The sequence below is a fragment of the Symphalangus syndactylus genome, chromosome 8 (assembly GCF_028878055.3).
Source record: "Symphalangus syndactylus isolate Jambi chromosome 8, NHGRI_mSymSyn1-v2.1_pri, whole genome shotgun sequence".
Classification (NCBI taxonomy): domain Eukaryota; kingdom Metazoa; phylum Chordata; class Mammalia; order Primates; family Hylobatidae; genus Symphalangus; species Symphalangus syndactylus.
Genome location: NC_072430.2, coordinates 46215350 through 46234179, shown reverse-complemented (window position 1 = coordinate 46234179; position 18830 = coordinate 46215350). Strand labels below are relative to the sequence as shown.

General features: G+C 44.2%; 1 protein-coding gene across 10 annotated transcripts in view; it reads right to left on the bottom strand.

Annotated features, from left to right (window-relative positions):
• MAP3K9 (mitogen-activated protein kinase kinase kinase 9) overlaps nt 1–18830 on the bottom strand; it is an 88234-nt gene that overhangs the window by 40425 nt on the left and 28979 nt on the right. Inside the window, exon 1 of one of the 10 annotated variants that reach the window (XM_055288965.2) lies at nt 2524–2570. The exons of the other annotated variants lie outside the window; for them this stretch is intronic. Within the exon in view, the coding sequence (XP_055144940.2) occupies nt 2524–2554 (31 nt within the window). The 5' untranslated portion in view covers nt 2555–2570. Of the gene's footprint in view, nt 1–2523; nt 2571–18830 lie in introns of those variants that run through there. 10 annotated transcript variants of the gene reach the window in all.

Sequence of the window (18830 nt, the reverse complement as noted above, 5' to 3'; positions counted from 1 at the left end):
TACTAGACCCTTATCAGATACATGATAATATTGGGAGTATCTATACTATAATATAAATATGCAAATATTTCTCCCATTCTATTGGCTGTCTTCTCACTTACTTGATACTTTTGATACACCAAAGTTTTTAATTTAGATGAAGTCCACTTTTTTTTATTTATTGCACACAACTTTGGTATAATATCTAAGAATCATTAACACATTCAAGATCATGAAGATTTAATTCTATGTTTTCTTCCAAAAGTTTTATGGTTTCAGCTCTTACATTTAGGTCATTGATCCGTTTTTAATTTCTGCATATAATAGGGGCCCAACTTCATTCTTTTGCATGTGGCTATGCAGTTGTCCCAGCCCCATTTGTTTAAAGAGGAAAGCTTTAAAACACAGACAGAGGGGAGAGCTGTTATCTCCCAACATGCCTGCCTGAGTGGAAGAGAAAGGTTATATTCACAGCAGTTTACATATTTGTACCACTGCAGTAAGCCCACTGTAAACTTCTACCACTGACAAACAGCTGTGGCAATAACAAACCGTCATGCTTTTACATCTTGAAAAATCTAAGAATGTTTTACCAAATTTTGGTGAAGTCCATGAGAGTGCATTGTGTAAACCTCACCTCTCCTGTCGGGCAATGGCAAAAACAGTCATGTACTGCATAATGACGTTTCAGTCAACGACAGGCCAAAAACATGATGGTGGTACCATAAGGTAATAATAGGGCTAAAAACTTCCTGTCACCTAGTAACGATGGCAGCTGTCATAATGTCATGGCAACACGTATTCTCATGTGTCTGTGGTGATGCTGCTGTAAACAAACCTACTGTGCAGCCAGTCATATAACAGCATAGCATATACAATTATGTACCACACATAATACTTGATAATGCTAATAAGCGACTATGTTACTGGTTTATGTATTTCCTTTTTTTTTTTTTTTTTGGACCCAAGGTCTTACTCTGTCATTCAGGCTGGTGTGCAGTGGTGCAATCATAGCTCACTGCAGCCTCAATCTCCTGGGCTCAAGTGATTCTCCCACCTCAGCCTCCTGAGTAGCTGTGACTATAGGTATGTGCCACCACGCCCAGCTAATTATTTTAGTTTTTGTAGAGAAGAAGGCCTCACTTCATTGTCCAGGCTGGTCTCAAGCTCCTCGGTTCAAGCGATCCTCCCACCTCGGCCTCCCAAAGTGTTGGGATTACTGGCGGGAGCCACTGTGCCCGGCCAGCAAACTATACTTTTCATCATTACTTCAGAGTGCACTCCCCTTCTACTTATGTAAAAAAAAGTTAACTGTAAAATGGCATCAGGCAGGTTCTTCAGGAAGTATTCCAGAAGAAGGCATTGTTATTATAGGAGATAACAGCTCCAGGTGTGTTTTGCCCCATCCAGTGGAACAAGATGTAGAGGTGGAAGACTGTGATACTGATGATCTTGACCCTGTGTAGACCAAAGCTAAAGTGTGTATTTGTGTCTTAGTTTTTAACAAAAAAGTTTAAAATGTAAAAAAAAAAACAACAAAAAACGTATGTTAAAAAAAAATGTAGGCTGAGGTTTCTTCTGGAACCTATGCCATGTCCCCTTTAGGAACCAAGCACAGGACCAGGCTCTTAAAAAAAAAAAAAAATGTAGGTTGAGGGTGGTGGCTCATGCCTGTAATCCCAGCACTTTGGGAGGCCAAGGTGGGAGGATCATTCGAGCCCAGGAGCTGGAGACCAGCCTGGAAAACATAGTGAAACCTTGTCTCTACAAAGAAATTGAAAAATTAGCCAGGTGTGGTGATGCATGCCTGTAGTCCCAGCTACTCAGGAGGCTGAGGTAGGAGGATCACTTGAGCCTGGGAAGTCAAAGCTGCAGTGAGCCGTGATCGTACCACTGTACTTCAGTTTGGGTGGCAGAGTGAGTGAAACCTCTCTCTCAAAAAACAAACAAACAAACATACAAAAGTAAATAGAAAAAAGCTCATAGAATAAGGATAAAAGAAATAAAATGTTTTTGTACAGCTGTACAGTCAGTGTGTTTATGTTAAGCTCTATTGTTACAAAAGAGTTAAGTAAACAATTTTTGTTTATAAAGTTAAAAAGTTACAGTAAGCTAAGATTAATTTATTATTGAAGAAAGAAAATTTTTCATCTGGGCGCGGTGGCTCAGGCCTGCAATCCCAGTACTTTGTGAGGCCGAGGCAGGAGGAACACTTGAGGTCAGCAGTTCAAGACCAGCCTGGCCAACATAGCAAAAACCCATCTCTACTAAAAATACAAAAAACTAGCTGGGTGTGGTGGTGCGTGCCTGTACTCCCAGCTACTCAGGAGGCTGAGGCAGAAGAATTGCTTGAACCTGGGAGGCAGAGGTTGCAGTGAGCCACAATTGCACCACTGCACTCCAGCCTGGGTGACAAAGTGAGATTCCATCTAAAAAAAAGTTTTCTTTATAAATTTAGTGTAGCCTAAGTGTACAGTGTTTATAAAGTCTATGGTGGTGTACAGTAATGTCCTAGATCTTCACATTCACTCACCACTCACTCACCCAGAGCAACTTCCAGTCCTGTAAGCTCCATTTCATGGTGAGTGTTCTGTAAAGAAGTACCATTTTTTATTTTCATATCATATTTTTACTGTAACTTTTCTATGTATAGATACATTTAGGTACACAAAGTCTTAGCACTGCATTACAATTGTCTACAATATTCAGTACAGTAACATGTACAGTTTTGTAGCCTGGAAACAGCAGACTACACCAGGTGTGTCCAATCTTTTGGCTTCCCTGGGCCACATTGCAAGAAATGTCTTGGGCCACACCTAAAATACACTAACAATAGCTGATAAGCTTAAAAAAAAAAAAAAAAGGAAAAAGTGTCCTGAGCCACAGTGGGACAAGCTTTGGCTACAACATATAGCCCAGGTGTGTAGTATAAGTACTCTCTGCTGTTCACACAATGATGAAATTGCCTAATGATGCATTTATCAGAACGCATCCCTGCCGTTAAGTGATGGGTGACTGTACTGAGCTAACTAGTCCAGGCGTAAGCCAATGGGGGCCTGGCCAGGCGGTGGAACAGAAAGGAAAAGATACATTGGAACTAAAGACCTAGTGATTAACCAGATGTAGGGGCTTGATGGAGAAGGAAGACATCTCCAGCTTTTCAGGTCTGGGTGACAAGCAGAAGAATGGTGGTGCCCCTGATTGGGAAGTTGAGAGAAAAAGCCCATTTGAAGAAGCCAAGTTTAGTTTTGGACATAATGGGTCTAGGTTCACAGTAACAAGAGTCAGTATGGAACAGGAAAAGAGCAGATAATTTAAATCCTAGGCTTGACACTCTTAATGTGACCCTGGACAAATCTCTTAAACTTTGTACCTCAATTCCTGCTTCTACAAAATGGGGATAAAGATTAAAGGCGATACAGTAATAAAGCAACTAGCAGAGTACCTGGCACTTGGAGCACTATAGTTATTATTGTAATTAGGTATCCTGTACGTAAATGAAAATCATAGGATTCAGTGCTCAAGGGACTGATATGGAAGGCCTGGCAGTCCCTGACACACAATAACCATGCAATACATTTTTGCTGTATAGATAAATGGAATGCTTGATTAATAATGACACCTACTCATTATGGGTCACTCACTATGTAGCAGCACGATGCTGTTTATGTCCATCGCCTTTTGTTAATCCTTAAATCAACCCTCAGCAGTAGGTGTAACTATTTTCCCCATTTTATGCACTCCAAATCAGACACAGAAAGGTTAAGTCAGTTGCCCAGTCAGTGAGGGATGGGGAAGGGAATCAAATCCAGATCTGTCTGACTTCAGAACCACATTCTTCACCTTTGTGCCATGCCGTACAGAGGCCAGAAAGAAATCCTATGTGTCTTTAAGCCCTGACTCCATTTCTGCCTAATCCCTAAAGCTGTCATTGATTAGTCTACCCTGCACTTCTTTTTCCTGAATTCTTCCTTCAGCATCCAAATACCACATAATCTAACATTATATGCACTTCTAATCATTCCTGACTGCTGCATATATATGGGTGTCATCATTTCCGCTAGCATATGATACAGTATGACTCCTAGAAAGCAAAAACCTCATTCTTTTTCTTCTGGAACCTATGCCATGTCCCCTTTAGAAACCAAACACAGGACCAGGCTCTTTGAAAGAACTCATCCCGGCTGGGTGCGGTGGCTCATGCCTGTAATCTCAGCACTTTAGGAGGCTGAGGTAGGCGGATCACCTGAGGTCAGCAGTTCAAGACGAGACTGGCCAACATAGCAAAACCCTGTCTCTACTAAAAATACAAAAATTAGCTGGGCGTGGTGGCACACACTTGTAGTCCCCAGCTACTTGAGAGGCTGAGGCAGGAGAATTTCTTGAACCCATGAGGCGGAAGTTGAAGTGAGCCAAGACTGTGCCACTGCACTACAGCCTGGGCAACAGAGTGAGACTCAGTCTCAAAAAAAAAAAGAACTCATCTCTTGCTGGTCACATACTTGACCAATGCGATATCTGTGCATCTTCTCAAACTATCCACTTTCCCATCTTATTATTGCCAGGTATTGGGGCAGGGGGTGGAGGGGCACTGGGAGGAGACTAGAGAAAGAGTAATATCTCAGCCAGGGGTTCACCAGTGACTAACACACCCAGTTAGTGCCAGGTCGGGTAGGGGACACACAGAGAAAGATAACCTGAAGACTCTCAGCTTATCTCAATGGACTTTTGCCTTCTATAAGTAAAGATAATGTGACAAAAGTGAGTATCAGGTCAAGACAGGGTCTCACTCTGTTGCCCAGAATGGAGTTCAGTGGCACAATCATAGCTCACTGTAACCTTGAACTACTGCGCTCAAGTGTTTTTCCACCTCAGCATTCTGAGTAGCTAGGACTGTAGGTGCGCACCACCAAGCCCAGCTAATTTTTTATTTTTTATATAGATCGGTTGATCTTGAACTCCTGGCCTCAAGCGATCCTCCTGCCTTGGCTTCCCAAACACTGGAATTACAGAAGTGAGCCAATGTGCCTGGCAGAAAGACATCATTCTTGATTATTTCCCAATTAGGACACCACCTATATATACCACTTAATATTATTATTTAAATAATATTTAATGGGCATCAAAAAATAGAAAGAATAAGATCTAGTATTTGATAGCACAACAGGGTGACTACAGTCAAAATAATTTAATTGTATATTTAAAAATAACTAAAGTATAGTTGAGCTGCTTGTAACACAAAGGATAAACGCTTGAGGGGATGGATACCCCATTTTCCATGATGTGATTATTATGCATCATATGCCTGTATCACAATATCTCATGTATCCCAAAAATATATACACCTACTGTGTACCCACAAAAATTAAAAATTGAAAAAAAATTTTAACGAAGAAATTTTATATCACTATTGTAAATGGGAAAGCCAAAAATTCTCCTAACATTGAGTAACCTGTACAAACAAATAAAACGAAAGAAAAATAAATGGTGTAGTAGCAGATCCACATATGGTCAAAGTGCTGAGCCTAAGGCCTGCCTTCTCTGCTTGAGAAGAAAGATTTGAAGTGTTAGAGAGGAATTATAGACAAACAGCACCAAAATGAATGTGTTGGTCCTCCATTTACACAAAGAAGTTGAATGACTTTCTTTGGGATTCAATGTTGCTTAATGCAGACCACTTAAAATGGTCTCAAGGCCATCCCATTAGGAGGTCAGCGGGAGAAATGGGGGGTTCCTTGCCACAAAGGGCTTTGTGAATCTGACCTAATATCATTTAGCTGAGGCCAGGCTCTCAAAACTTGGCATCACTGAGGAGACTCTCCCATTAGGTCCTAATGGTAAACTTAGCTTTGGTTGATGATCTATGTCATTTTCAGATTTCTTATTTATTATTCATCTCCATTAGTACAAGGGGCTCCAATTTGCTAAATGCTCGCCTTGGTGCCAAGGCTCATGTCCTCAGGCCTGCATTTGGTTCAGATGATTCAATGCCATCTCTCCTACATTACATAACTCAGCTAATTTGGTTTTGAGGGTTATGTTTTGTTTTGTTTTATTTTTTAAAGTTTATTGTTAAATGTATTATACACATAGGAGAGTACATTAAAATGTATACATGTAATATATACAAATGTATATATGGCTTGGAGTGGTGGAGCACACCTGTAGTCCCAGCTACTTGGGAGGCTGAGGCAGGAGAATGGCTTGAGCCCAGGAATTCAAGGCTGTAGCACACCATGTTTGTGTCTGTGAACAGCCACTGCACTCCAATCTGGGCAACACAGTGAAACTCCATTTCTAAAATTTAAAAATGTATATATGGTTTAAAGAACATAATATGAAAACCCACATAACCCCATCTAGTCCCTTTAGAAGTTCCATGTGTCTCTCTCCATTACCCCTTTCCTCTCTCCCTAAACATCTGACAACCGTGACTTCTGTTATTCATTTCTTTACTTCTCTTTAAGATTTTCCCAGCTATGTACACATCTCTAAATAAGATAATGTTTAGTTTTGAAAAAGTGAGTGGCAAACAAAAAATGAAGCTTTGTGTTGTAGCCTCCTAGGGCTGCCATAACAAATTAACAGAAACTGGGTGCTTAAAACAACAGAAATTATTCTCTCACAGTTCTGGAGGTTAGAAGTCCAAAATCAAGGTGTCAGCAGGGCCATCTCCCTTCAAAGGTTCTAGGGAAGGATCCTTCTTTGACCCTTCTAGCTTCTAGCAGTTGCCAGTAGTTTTTAGTGTCCCGTGGCTTATAGCAGCGTTAAGTCTAATCTCTGCCTCCATCTTCACTTGGCCATCTTCCCTTTGTGTGTGTGTCTGCATCTTCACCTAACATTCTCCTATTTGTCTATGTCTCCTTATAAGGACATCAGTCATTGGATTAGGGCCGATCCTAATCCAGTATGCCCTCATCTTAACTCGACTACATCTGCAAAGACGGTATTTCCAAATTTCACAGGTTAGGACTTCAACATATTGTTTGCGTGGAGGGTTGTGGGGGACCCTATTCTACCCGCAACACCATGGAGGAGTAAAAATACTGCCTTTGCTAAATGAAGTCTTCCCAAAGGGAATAAGCTAAACAGTCTCTGGAGAATTCCTATGGAATTTACAAGAGCCCTTCCTGGGAAAGTTGATAGGCAAGATCATGAACAAGTCCTGGAAACACAGGGCAGGTAACCACAGTGGGAGCACCTGGTGGTAGGGGTCAAGGTAACTGGGAGAGTGGGACTCTTCTGTATTTTCTGTTTCTTTTGTTTGTTTGTTTTTGAGTCTCAATCTGTCGCCCAGACTGGAGTGCAATGGCACAGTCTCAGCTCACTGCAACCTCCGCTTCCTGGGTTCAAGCGATTCTCCTGCCTCGGCCTCCCGTGTAGCTGGGATTACAGGCACACACCAGGATGCCCAGATACTTTTTTTTGTATTTTTAGTAGAGATGGGGTTTCACCATGTTGGCCAGGCTGGTCTCGAACTCCTGACGTCAAGTGATCCGCCTGCCTCGGCCTCCCAAAGTGCTGGGATTACAGGAGAGAGCCACCGTGCCTGGCTCATATTTTCTGTTTCTAAATTCACTTGGGCCTACCTTTAGTACCGAGGGTTGGGCAAAGAAAACACTTCTGTTAATATAAAGTGAGTCTATCTGTCACCAGGGCAAGGAGGGGCAACAAGAGCTTCATCAGCACATGAGCAAGACAGCCAAGAGCAGACACAATCTGCCCCAGGCTTCCCCAGGTAGTCAGTCCTCCAGTTAAATCAATGGCACAATGATTGCAGGTAAGTTGGTGGTGACATCCTGAGTCATGCTGCTCGGATCTAAGCTGCCCATCCTCTACGTCTGGCACACAGTCCCAAGGGGTTCCCTTCATCTCCCTCCTGTGTTAATCCCCGTGTCCTGTACCCCACTCCCCTCTTTACTGATTCCTTCCCCTGCTTTGCTGGTGTGCACTCTCCAGTAGTTCCTTAGAAAGGATGTGTAGGAGGTATGTTTTGTTTTATTTTTTTCTGTGCTTGGTGTCTCCAGTCCAGTAACTCTTGTTTTACCCTTTCCAAGAAGAAAAGGCAGTCAAGTGGCTGCATAAAGTGGAGAAGATTCTGTGGTATAAAGGGATTGCTTTTTTTTTTTTTGCTTTCCCTACTGTCAGCTTAGAATTATCTTTCTCAAATGTTCTAAGTCAATTACCACTTCTCCATCAGTTTTCCAGTCTCCAAAACATAACAGCTATCATCTCTTCTCCCATGCACCTTGTAGGTTTGCTGTGGCTTTCACTGGGTTTCAGGAGGGAGTAAAGGTAGCTGTAGCATTTCACATGTTCAATCTGCTACCCTAGCATAGAACCTTGCCTTCAGTTTTGTTTTCTTGGGGTAGGGAGAAGGAAACTAGCATACCCCACAAAGGAAACTTTCAAAGGCTTCCAGCATTCCATCACTTGGTTCTTCCATCTCTCCTGACATGCAAAATCCATCCTGGGAGGGTGTAATAGAGGAAGGGATACATGTACTCCTGCTTGTTCCTGCCAAAGCCCAGGACTTAAACTCCAGATCTGTGTCACAGCATCCTGTCTCACCTTAATAAAAACAGTCTCTGAGCTACACCAAGGCAAAAAGAAAAAAGCAACAGATGGAGACCCAGAGTGTCTGGGTTCTCGCTCCACCACTGTGTGACCTTCATCAGGCCCCCATTTCCCTACCTCTGACATTCCTGGAGTCTGTAACTCCCTGGAAACTGTGTCAGTCCTTCCCAGGAGCCAGCCAAGCTCCACCATCCATCTAAGCTGAAGAACAGCTAAATGTAGGGGGAAAAGGAGTTAGGTGAAGTGATTCTACCCCAGAGAAAAGCCCTATTCATTAGACACAGCCAGCCTTTAGGGCGCCTGAGTGGCACTTGAGACATTTGCTTCCTACAGCATGTTGCCTCCAGTGGAGGAAGGAAGATGATCTCAGACCCAACATAGAGCAGGCTCCCTGCTGTGCTGACACAGCAAGAGCTGCATGGGAGAGCCTGACTCATGGACCACTACCAGGCAGCCAGAGCACGGCCAGTGTGCATCCTCCAGCTTTTCCTGGCCCGTGGTGCTCTGCCCGCTCTGTCTCTCCAGGCAAAGCCAAGAGAGGCCAGACTTGCTTACCAAGGCAAATGATTCACCACCTAGACTCCCCGACTCGACCTCAGCAGAGCTGTGGTGCTGCCTAGAGATGGAAGGGAGATGCCAGCAGCAACAGTGGCCCCAGCAGCTTCTGCATCGTCAGCAGAGCTGCACCGGGTTCCACTGGCACAACCAGCAAAGCTATGCTTCCCGACAAGGACTCAGGCACAGCGGCCAAGAGTCCCTGCCACAGTAACTACAGAAAGGTGGAGAGAATTGGGTCCTTGGGGACTTAGGAGTCACTCCCTTTTGGTATAAAAGAGGAAACCAAAGCAAATGAATGGGCACAAAACACCCCTGATAGAGAGAGAGAGAGCATTCAATACAGTGACCTTTTCCTGAGCTAGAATAAAGCTGAGCTACAGTGGTCTCCCTTTCTGTGCCTGTAACCTGAAGAGGAATAATAAGTGCTCAATAAACATTCATCTGGAATTAATAAATGAATGCAAATCATCCCAAAAGGTGTCTGCTTAAATCAGTTTAGGTACTGGTCCCCAGCTACCTGTTCCAGGGCTAGCTATATTGGAGTGCCCTGAGAAGCTACAGTAATGATTTCCAACCTTTCAAAATATGTCCTTTCAGCTGAAAAAAAAAGCCATTATGATGCCATTTGTACTTTTAGTGTGTGTTGATTAAGAAGAAAATAATAACCACAGCTAATGTTTATGGAGTCCTTAGAACGTACAAGGTGCTAAGCTAAGTGATTTACACCTATAATCTTAGTTAATCCTCTCATCAATACTGGAAAATAGGCACTATAACTATGCCCACTTTCAGATATGGAGACTGAAATTCAGGCAGGCTGGTCCACAAGTGGGAAGAGGTGGAGCCAGGACATTTCATTCAGCCCAGGCCTGAATGAAATCAGTCAGGACCCCAGACCACCACGCCATATTAAACACTAAGAAAATACTAAACACCCTAAGAAAATGCTTTTAAATGAATTCATATTTTCTCAACACAACAGCACCCATGCACATTTGAAAAACAGAAATATTTACACTTTATACAAACACTGTCAAAGATACCTTTCAGTAACCCCCTTCCAAGGGAACCACTGATCTCAATGCTGCAACTATAAGCACGTTATGCAGAAAGCAGTAGGTCATTGCCCCCAAGGAAGGAATTACCTGTCTGCTTCCATCGCACATCCAAGCAAGTGCCTCAAGGCCTCCAACTCTGAAAGCGTGAATGGGAGACAAATCTCCAAGTAAGGGTTCCCTAGAACTAGAAATACCATTTGACCCAGCCATCCCATTACTGGGTATATACCCAAAGGACTATAAATCATGCTGCTCTAAAGACACATGCACACGTATGTTTATTGCGGCACTATTCACAATAGCAAAGAGTTGGAACCAACCCAAATGTCCAACAACGATAGACTGGATTAAGAAAATGTGGCACATATACACCATGGAATACTATGCAGCCATAAAAAATGATGAGTTCGTGTCCTTTGTAGGGACATGGATGAAACTGGAAAACATCATTCTCAGTAAACTATCGCAAGGACAAAAAACCAAACACCGCATGTTCTCACTCATAGGTGGGAATTGAACAATGAGAACTCATGGACACAGGAAGGGGAACATCACGCTCCGGGGACTGTTGTGGGGTGGGGGGAGGGGGGAGGGACAGCATTAGGAGATACACCTAATGCTAAATGACGAGTTAATGGGTGCAGGAAATCAACATGGCACATGGATACATATGTAACAAACCTGCACATTGTGCACATGTACCCTAAAACCCTAAAGTATAATAAAAAAAAAAAAAAAAAGAAAAAAAAAAATCTCCAAGTAAGGGTTAAAGCAGAAGGACAGAGTCAGCAGCAGAAAGAGAAAACAAATTGAAAACACAGCAGAAAGGGACTGCTACATTAGCAATCCTGGCAGCATATCAGGGAAGGACTAACAAGGGATTAATGATAGGAAAAGAGCCTGAAATCTGTGACCCAGACTGCTAGTCGCCCTTCAGTGGTTATTCTCCCCTCCTCCCATAGTAATGGAACCCACAATTGCAAGATGGGCACCAGGCCACTCAGAACATTCACTACATTTTCCAGCCTCTTTGTTCTGAGATGTAGCCAGGTAACTAAAAACTGTCATTGTAGGTGCTTTCTGTAACCTGTCTTAAAAGATTCCAGCTCCAGGCCTTTGGACTTTGTTCTTCATCCCTTTCTACACTGTGCTATCTGGAAAGTGAATGTGATAGCTGTAGGTCTAGCTACCATCTTGGACCGTGAGGACATGATCATGCCCCAAGAGTTGGCAGAGCTGTGAACGAGAAGGAGGTAAGGTTCATGAAACAGAGATGTCTTGCCAATCATAGGCCTTTTCCTGCCAAACTTTTACATACAAGAGAGACACTTATTTCAGCTACTGTTACTTTACGTGTCTATTTCTCACAGCTAACCTAACTGAATTAATACAGAGTTCAATTCCTACAAAATATCTTGCTCATTACTACAGCAAAACAGACACAGACATATTAAAATTGCAAATCTAAACCAAAACCAAGATCCCAGTCAACAGAGTCTCAGTATGATACAATGAAAGATTTGGATAGCCTCTCCAAGCTGCCGTAAAATTAATCAACCTGAAATCTATGTTCTATACTAAGTATTGATTTAAACCTTTCAAAAATAATATAATAACCCACATGTACTGAAAGCCTGTATGTATCAGGCACTGTGCTAATAGGCACCGGGTGTTCAAATACTGTGTAAATTAAACCAATATCTCCCCTCAAGATCACCAGCCAGGAGGAAAAGTCAGTGAATGAGAAAGGATAAAGCAGGAGACCTTTGTTATTTATTACAAGCCTTGTAATACATTTCAGCTTTTTAAACTAGATTATGTACACATGTCACTTCAAAAATTTTGTATCAGGCCGGGCGTGGTGGCTCACGCCTATAATCTCAGCACTTTGGGAGGCCGAGGTGGGTGGATCACCTGAGGTGAGTTCGAGACCAGCCTGGCCAACATGGTGAAACCCCATCTCTACTAAAAATACAAAAATTAGCCAGGCGTGGTGGTGGGCGCCTGTAATCCCAGCTACTCAGGAAGCTGAGGCAGGAGAATCGCTTGAACCTGAGAGGCAGAGGTTGCCTCTGCGGTGAGCCAAGATCGCGTCACTGTACTCTAGCCTGGGTGACAGAGAGAGACTCCGTCTCATAAACAAACAACAACAAAATTTATGTCAAAAAGGCCAGGTGCGGTGGTTCATGCCTGTAATCCCAGCACTGTGGGAGGCCAAGGCAGGTGGATCATGAGGTCAAGAGATCAAGACCATCCTGGCTAACATGGTGAAACCCCATCTCTACTAAAAATATAAAAATTAGCTGGGCATGGTGGCGCGCATCTGTAGTCCCAGCTACTCGGGAAGCTGAGGAAGAGAATCACTTGAATCTGGGAGGCAGAGGTTGCAGTGAGCCAAGATCGCGCCACTGCACTCCAGCCTGGTGACAGAGTGAGACTGTCCCCCCCCTAAAAAAGATATAGTAGGCAGCTTAATATATGTAACTATACTATAATAAAACATTAGTATATAAGATGATAAGCAAAACGTTTTTCTTCACTTTCATCATTGTCAAAATCCAAAATCATCTAGGATAAACATGTATTTTTGTTACTTTCATAAATTATTTAATAATAATAGCAGCTACTTTTTTTGCATACCTACTATGTCCCAGGTGCAATACTAGACACTTCACACCCACATTACCTCATGCAGTTTTCATGGCAATCCCGCAAGTTGGGTAGCATTCTCATTTTATAGTTGAGGAAGCTGGGACTCAAAGGGCAAGTAACTTTTCTACATCTAGGAAGCGAAAGAGTCAAGATATGAATCTTGCTCTGGCTTCTAGGCCTATGCTCCTTCCACTATACCCTGTTGCCCCCTCCATCTGGGGGTCAAATGTTGAGAAGATACATCTCTACAATACCAGTCTCTCACAGGCCACAGTGTGACCCACAACTTACTTTTATTTGCCTGGGGACAGTCTCATATTATAAATCCACTGGGCATAACCTTGCTGAATCCTACATATGGAATGGACCAATGCCCATAACACTACTGAACACAGAGCCCAGCACTAGAAGTGGGTCTCTACATGGCACTATCAAGCTGATGGCTACTTCTCACTGTCAGGGACAAGGAGAGAAACCCGTGTTTAGAACAGAAGAGAACCGGAAGAGAAGCCACCAAAGCTAGCAGTCAAACCTAATTCTACCTCTAAGTCCACTGCCCTTTCCACTAGAACCCAGGAGGTCCTGGACTAAAAACCAAACCACCTGAGTCTTATTTCATATCCTTCTAGGGAAGGGAACTAGGCTTTTATATTTAAATGAGAGTGCTTAAGAAGTTAAGACTAAATATTTGGGGCAGGGTGTGGTGGCTCAAGCCTGTAATCCCAGCACTTTGGGAGGCCCAGCGGGTGGATCACCTGAGGTCAGGAGTTGGAGACCAGCCTGACCAAAATGGTGAAACCCTATCTCTACTAAAAATACAAAAATTAGCTGAGCATGATGGCGGGCACCTGTAATCCCAGCTTCTTGGGAGGCTGAGGCAGGAGAATCGTTTGAACCCGGGAGGTGGAGGTTGCAGTGAGCCAAGATCGCGCCATTACCCTCCAGCCTGGGCGACAGAGTGAGACTCCATCTCAAAATAAATAAATAAATAAAATAAGTATTTGGGAAGCCCACAGACAGTCAGGATCAAACTCTAATAGCTTGGCAAGGTGTGGTGGCAAAAGCTTACTGGCAGGCAGCATCTCCCCAGGCATAATTTAGGACAAATACGTGCTAAAAGCACCATGGCTGAGATAGTAGCTTGTGGCTTGCCGGGAGGGTGTTGACGGGCAGGAGAAGAAACCCTCCTGCACTAGGTCTGAAACCATTTCAGAAGTTTTGAGTTTTGCTTTGAGTAGTACAGGCTGGACTCTGCAAACTCAATACCACCCCTCATCCTCTATACGGTATATCCAGATAAACTATAAGGAAGGTTAGTGGAAGAGCTAGGAGACAAAAACTTAAATGTTCACAAGTGTGAGAAAAAAACTAATAAAGCAAAGGAATCCCTACGATCTTAAAGCTCTGCTCTCTCTGTTAGAGATTCACCCTCAAAATAGGTTTGTATTTGGCACTAGCAGTAGCAGGTAGGTCCCATACAGCTGTTCACTCGGGCCCCAAATAAAGCATTCTCAACCTAGAACCTCCACTTTGATTTAAAAAAAAAATCCTCTCCCATCAGCCCTTAAGACACTAGGCTATAAAAACTATGAAACACCCTGAACTAAAAGATCTCTCACTTTTTTTTTTTTTTTTTTTTTGAGAGAAGTCTCACTCTTGTCCCCCAGGTTTGAGTGCAATGGCTTGATGCCGGCTCATTGCAACCTCTGCCTCCCGGGTTCAAATGATTCTCCTGCCTCTGCCTCCCAAGTAGCTGGGATTAAGGCGCCTGCCACCACACCCAGCTAATTTTTCTATTTTCAAGAGAGACAGGGTTTCACCTTGTTGGCCAGGCTGGTCTCAAACTCCTGACCTCAGGTGATCTGCCTACCTCGGCCTCCCAAAGTGCTGGGATTACAGGCGTGAGCCACCACACCCGACCAAAGATCTCCCACTTTCTACCCATCTCTAGGGCGCTGTTGCTTCGACCAATGCCCGCCTCAAAGGGGTAGCCATTTCTCAGGGGAATCTCCAGTTCCTGCCCCCATCCATAGCAAATCACCATCCACTTATCTTTTTTCTTTTCTAAAATGTGTGCCCTATCTAATGACTCATCCCCAGAGCAGCAGAAAGCACTCTTAGACAGTGGTGAGAAAGGCTGAGGCTCATATATCAGAAAGGAAAAGAATAAGTGTCCACTCCAAAACCTCTGGACCCCAGCTCCACTGTTCACCAGCAACCATAGTCAGCCAAGGGAGAAGCATTACTCACTGCTCATTCATCCCAGGAAAGACCCTCCTGACATACTCAAAAGCAGAGGGAATTGTTATTTGACAGAAGGAGGGTCTCCTTGCTTCATCACAGCCCAGGGTTCAGAAAGTCTTCCCTATCAGACCAGTCTGATGCTATTAAAAGTAGTCAGGGGATACTGGCTGGAGTCCCAAAGCATAAGGGCCACTGGTCACCAGAGGGTCACACTTCCTGGCAAGTCAACTCTTGAGACACTAGACCCTTGGCTGTGAAAAGATATATCAGGACCATGAGGCCCCACCCTGACTAATGCAGTGTCCACCTAGTTCTCTGTGAAGAGACACCAGCACCACGGGTGGAAAGGGCTAAAGCCTCTAAGACACAACATCCAAGACCAGAATTATAACCAGGAGAGAATCCAAGATTTTACTCCAAAAAATCAAGATTTCTCCCAGCCAACATGCATGCCTGAGAATCTACCTACTTTGGCAGAAATTGGTAAAAGATACCAACCGCTGTGGTTACTAGAAAAGGTCAGCAGTCACCTACACAGAAAAAAGGAGAGGAAAAGAGAGGGATAAATACATGATCCTATAAAGGAACTAGGACGGAACCTCTCTCTCTCCCTTTTGTTTTTTGTTGTTTGTTGTTGTTTTGAGACAAGGTATCACTCTGTCACCCAGACTGGAGTGCAGTGGTGTAATCTCAGCTCACTGCAACCTCTGCCCCCTGCTGCCTTGGGCTCAAGCAATCCTCCCACCTCAGCCTCCCAAGTAGCCTGAACCACAGGCACACACCACCACACCCAGCTATATATATATATATATATTTTTTTGAGACGGAGTCCCCCTTTGTCACCCAGGTTGGAGTGCAATGACGCAATCTCTGCTCACTACAACTCCACCTCTCAGGTTCAAGCAATTCTCACGCCTCAGCCTCCTGAGTAGCTGGGATTACAGGCATGCACCACCACACCTGGCTAATTTTTGTGTTTTTAGCAGAGATGGGGTTTCGCCATGTTGGCCAGGCTGGTCTCGAACTCCTGACCTCAGGTGATCCACCGTCCTCGGCCTCCCAGAGTGCAGGGATTACAGGCATGAGCCACTGCACCAGGCCAAACTTCTCTCATGCTCACATCTCATTCTGGCCATATAAGTCTACACCTATAACACTGTCATCATCATTGCTAGCATTTACTGAGCACTTACCACATGGCAGGCACTGTGCTAAGCATTTTACATGCAGTATCTTATATAAAAACAGATGTACTGTTTTAATCTCTATTTACAGATATGTACTGTTTTAATCTCTACTTACAGATGAAGAAGCTGTGGCTGAGAAGTGAGGATATTCCCGAGCTACCCAGCCAGAAAGTGGTAAAGTGGGGACCACTGGCTGCTCTCATGCTCTTGATGATGCCTTACTCTACCCCGTCCACCCATCTTGTTTGAACACCTAACGTGGAGGATGCTGAAACTAGAATGTACAGAGGAAGGGCCTCCTTAGAAGGGGCTCACAGAATAAACAACTGCTCTCTGTGCTGTAACGAGAGGACAGGGTTTGGTCCAGGGGGAGAATCAGAAGAAAGACCACTCCCAGCAGAGGGAATAACGTGAGTCCAGGTCTAAGAGGGCTGAGGGGCATTGACATATCTAAGAAATAGTCCCTTGTAGCTGGAGCAGAACTTTCATGAGGCAGAAAGGGAGAAGAAGGAGCTGCAGTGAAGGGCTGGGGCAGGACTGGAAAACTACAGACCCTGCCAAGGAGCTTGGAAATGACTCTGGAGTCACAAGTAGTTTTTAAGCAGAAAAGTGTTGTGACAAGATCTGAGTTTCAGCAAAACAACTACGGTTGCAGTGAGACAAATTCAACTGAAAAAGCAACAGACTGGCAGTGAGGCACAGTAAGTAACCTATTACAATTGTCCAGGGGACAATGGTGAACGACAAACTCAAGTACTGGGGATGGGAAGGATGGGACAGTCAGACAGAGTAATTAATTTCACATACACGGAGAAAGAGTGGTCCATGAGTCCTAGGAAATCTCTCCGGCATCACATCACTTATTTGCTCTGGCTAAGTCCCTGTATGTCACCAATCTCACAGGAATATACTAGCATTTAGTGAGTTCAGGGGGGTTTAGCGGTCCCACTCCTCCTATCTCTAGGTTAACATTCACCCACCACTCTTCCCTTCCAACAGGAACTGAAGCTTCCCATGCTTCTGCAGCCACCTAGAAACAGGGTTCCTTCATTTTCAGTTGTAGCCACCAACTCACATATTACTGACTGCTACTAACTAGACCTGATGCAATTCCATAGTTCTGGCATGCTGAGAACAGCCACTCCTTGTGAACGCGGCTCAGTCCTGCATTCATCTGGGACATCTCTGGCAAGCCCCCAGATTTCAGTGCAATGCACTTTACAATGTCAGCCAAGGGCATGCAGCAAGGAACTCAGGGAATGGCACAAGCTAAGAATGACGTCAGAGGAGACAGAATGGATAGATGAGCTTCCTGGGGTTGGCTGGTGTATTGATCCTTCAGACAGGCACCCAGGCCTTATGCAAAGTTTTCAGACAGGCTGGTTAGTTAACAAGATTGGGATACTAGGGTGATAGTTTGAACCTGGAGGGTGTCCAGGGTTACAGGCCACTCCCAAACAACTCTGGCTGGCCATAATGCGAATATGTGTCCTGGGGAACAAGGGAACAAATCAGATGTATTCATGTGGACCAGCACTGGAGAAACAACCCAAAGCACCAGCCTTCCTCATAATGTGCCCACATCCGTGCCTGCCACATGACTTAACAGCATGTGGTGTGGATTTCTGCTGCCTTGTTGGACTGGAGGATAGAAGGAGACATGATAGGGAACTAATATATTTATAGGCCTCCTGTAGGCACAGCACAATTCATCAGCCTTGAAAAATGACTCCTTTAACCAGCCCCAACTTTCTATGGGAACTTGACTTTCATCTCTTTCTTGGAGGCCATACCCACTTCCCACATCTCCCATGCTGCTGAGTGAAAGGTTCTCATGATTAAAACAGAAGAATAAGCACTATCTCCCTGACCAAACCTCCCACATGTGCCTGCAGGACACCTAGATCTCTCTAACATCCTAAAATATAACTGCTTCAAAAGGCGTCAACTTGGACACCTACAGCCCTTGCCATCTTGTGCAAATTAAGCCCAGAAAACACAGCTGGGACTCCATCCCTCACCTCATCCAGGCACAGATATCACCAGCAGGAAACAGAAAGCCAGAGGCTTTTGTGCAGCCACTTTCGTTACTAAAGAACATCTCCTTAAACACCTGCCTGCCCTGAATTTTCTCATCTTACCAGCTCAAACTGACTGAGAAGAGCTGCCAGATCTCTGTCACACCTCTGAAGTACCCAGCTACATATCAGATAAAAATAACCAAAAAAGAGGAAGCCTATCAGATGCTCGATGGTTTTGTCAACAGAAAGCAGTTCTTTCTTGGCATGTGGCCATGGGGTGCAGCTGCCGCACAGGCTCTCCAGGGCCTTGTATGCCCAAGCTCTGCTAGCAGAGTTCCCTTAGCAGGCATGGAAGGTTGCATTTTCAAAGTGGTCCATCATCTCCCATCCTCTGTGCTTTTCCCCAGTGTGATCTTGACACTTTTCCCACTGAGAGGTGGGTCTATGTCCTCTCCACTTGAAGCTGGGTGGTCTTGAGACTCACTTTAACACAATGCAGAAGAAATGACAATGCCTGACTTCTAAGCTAGATCAGAAAAGATGCTACAGCTTCC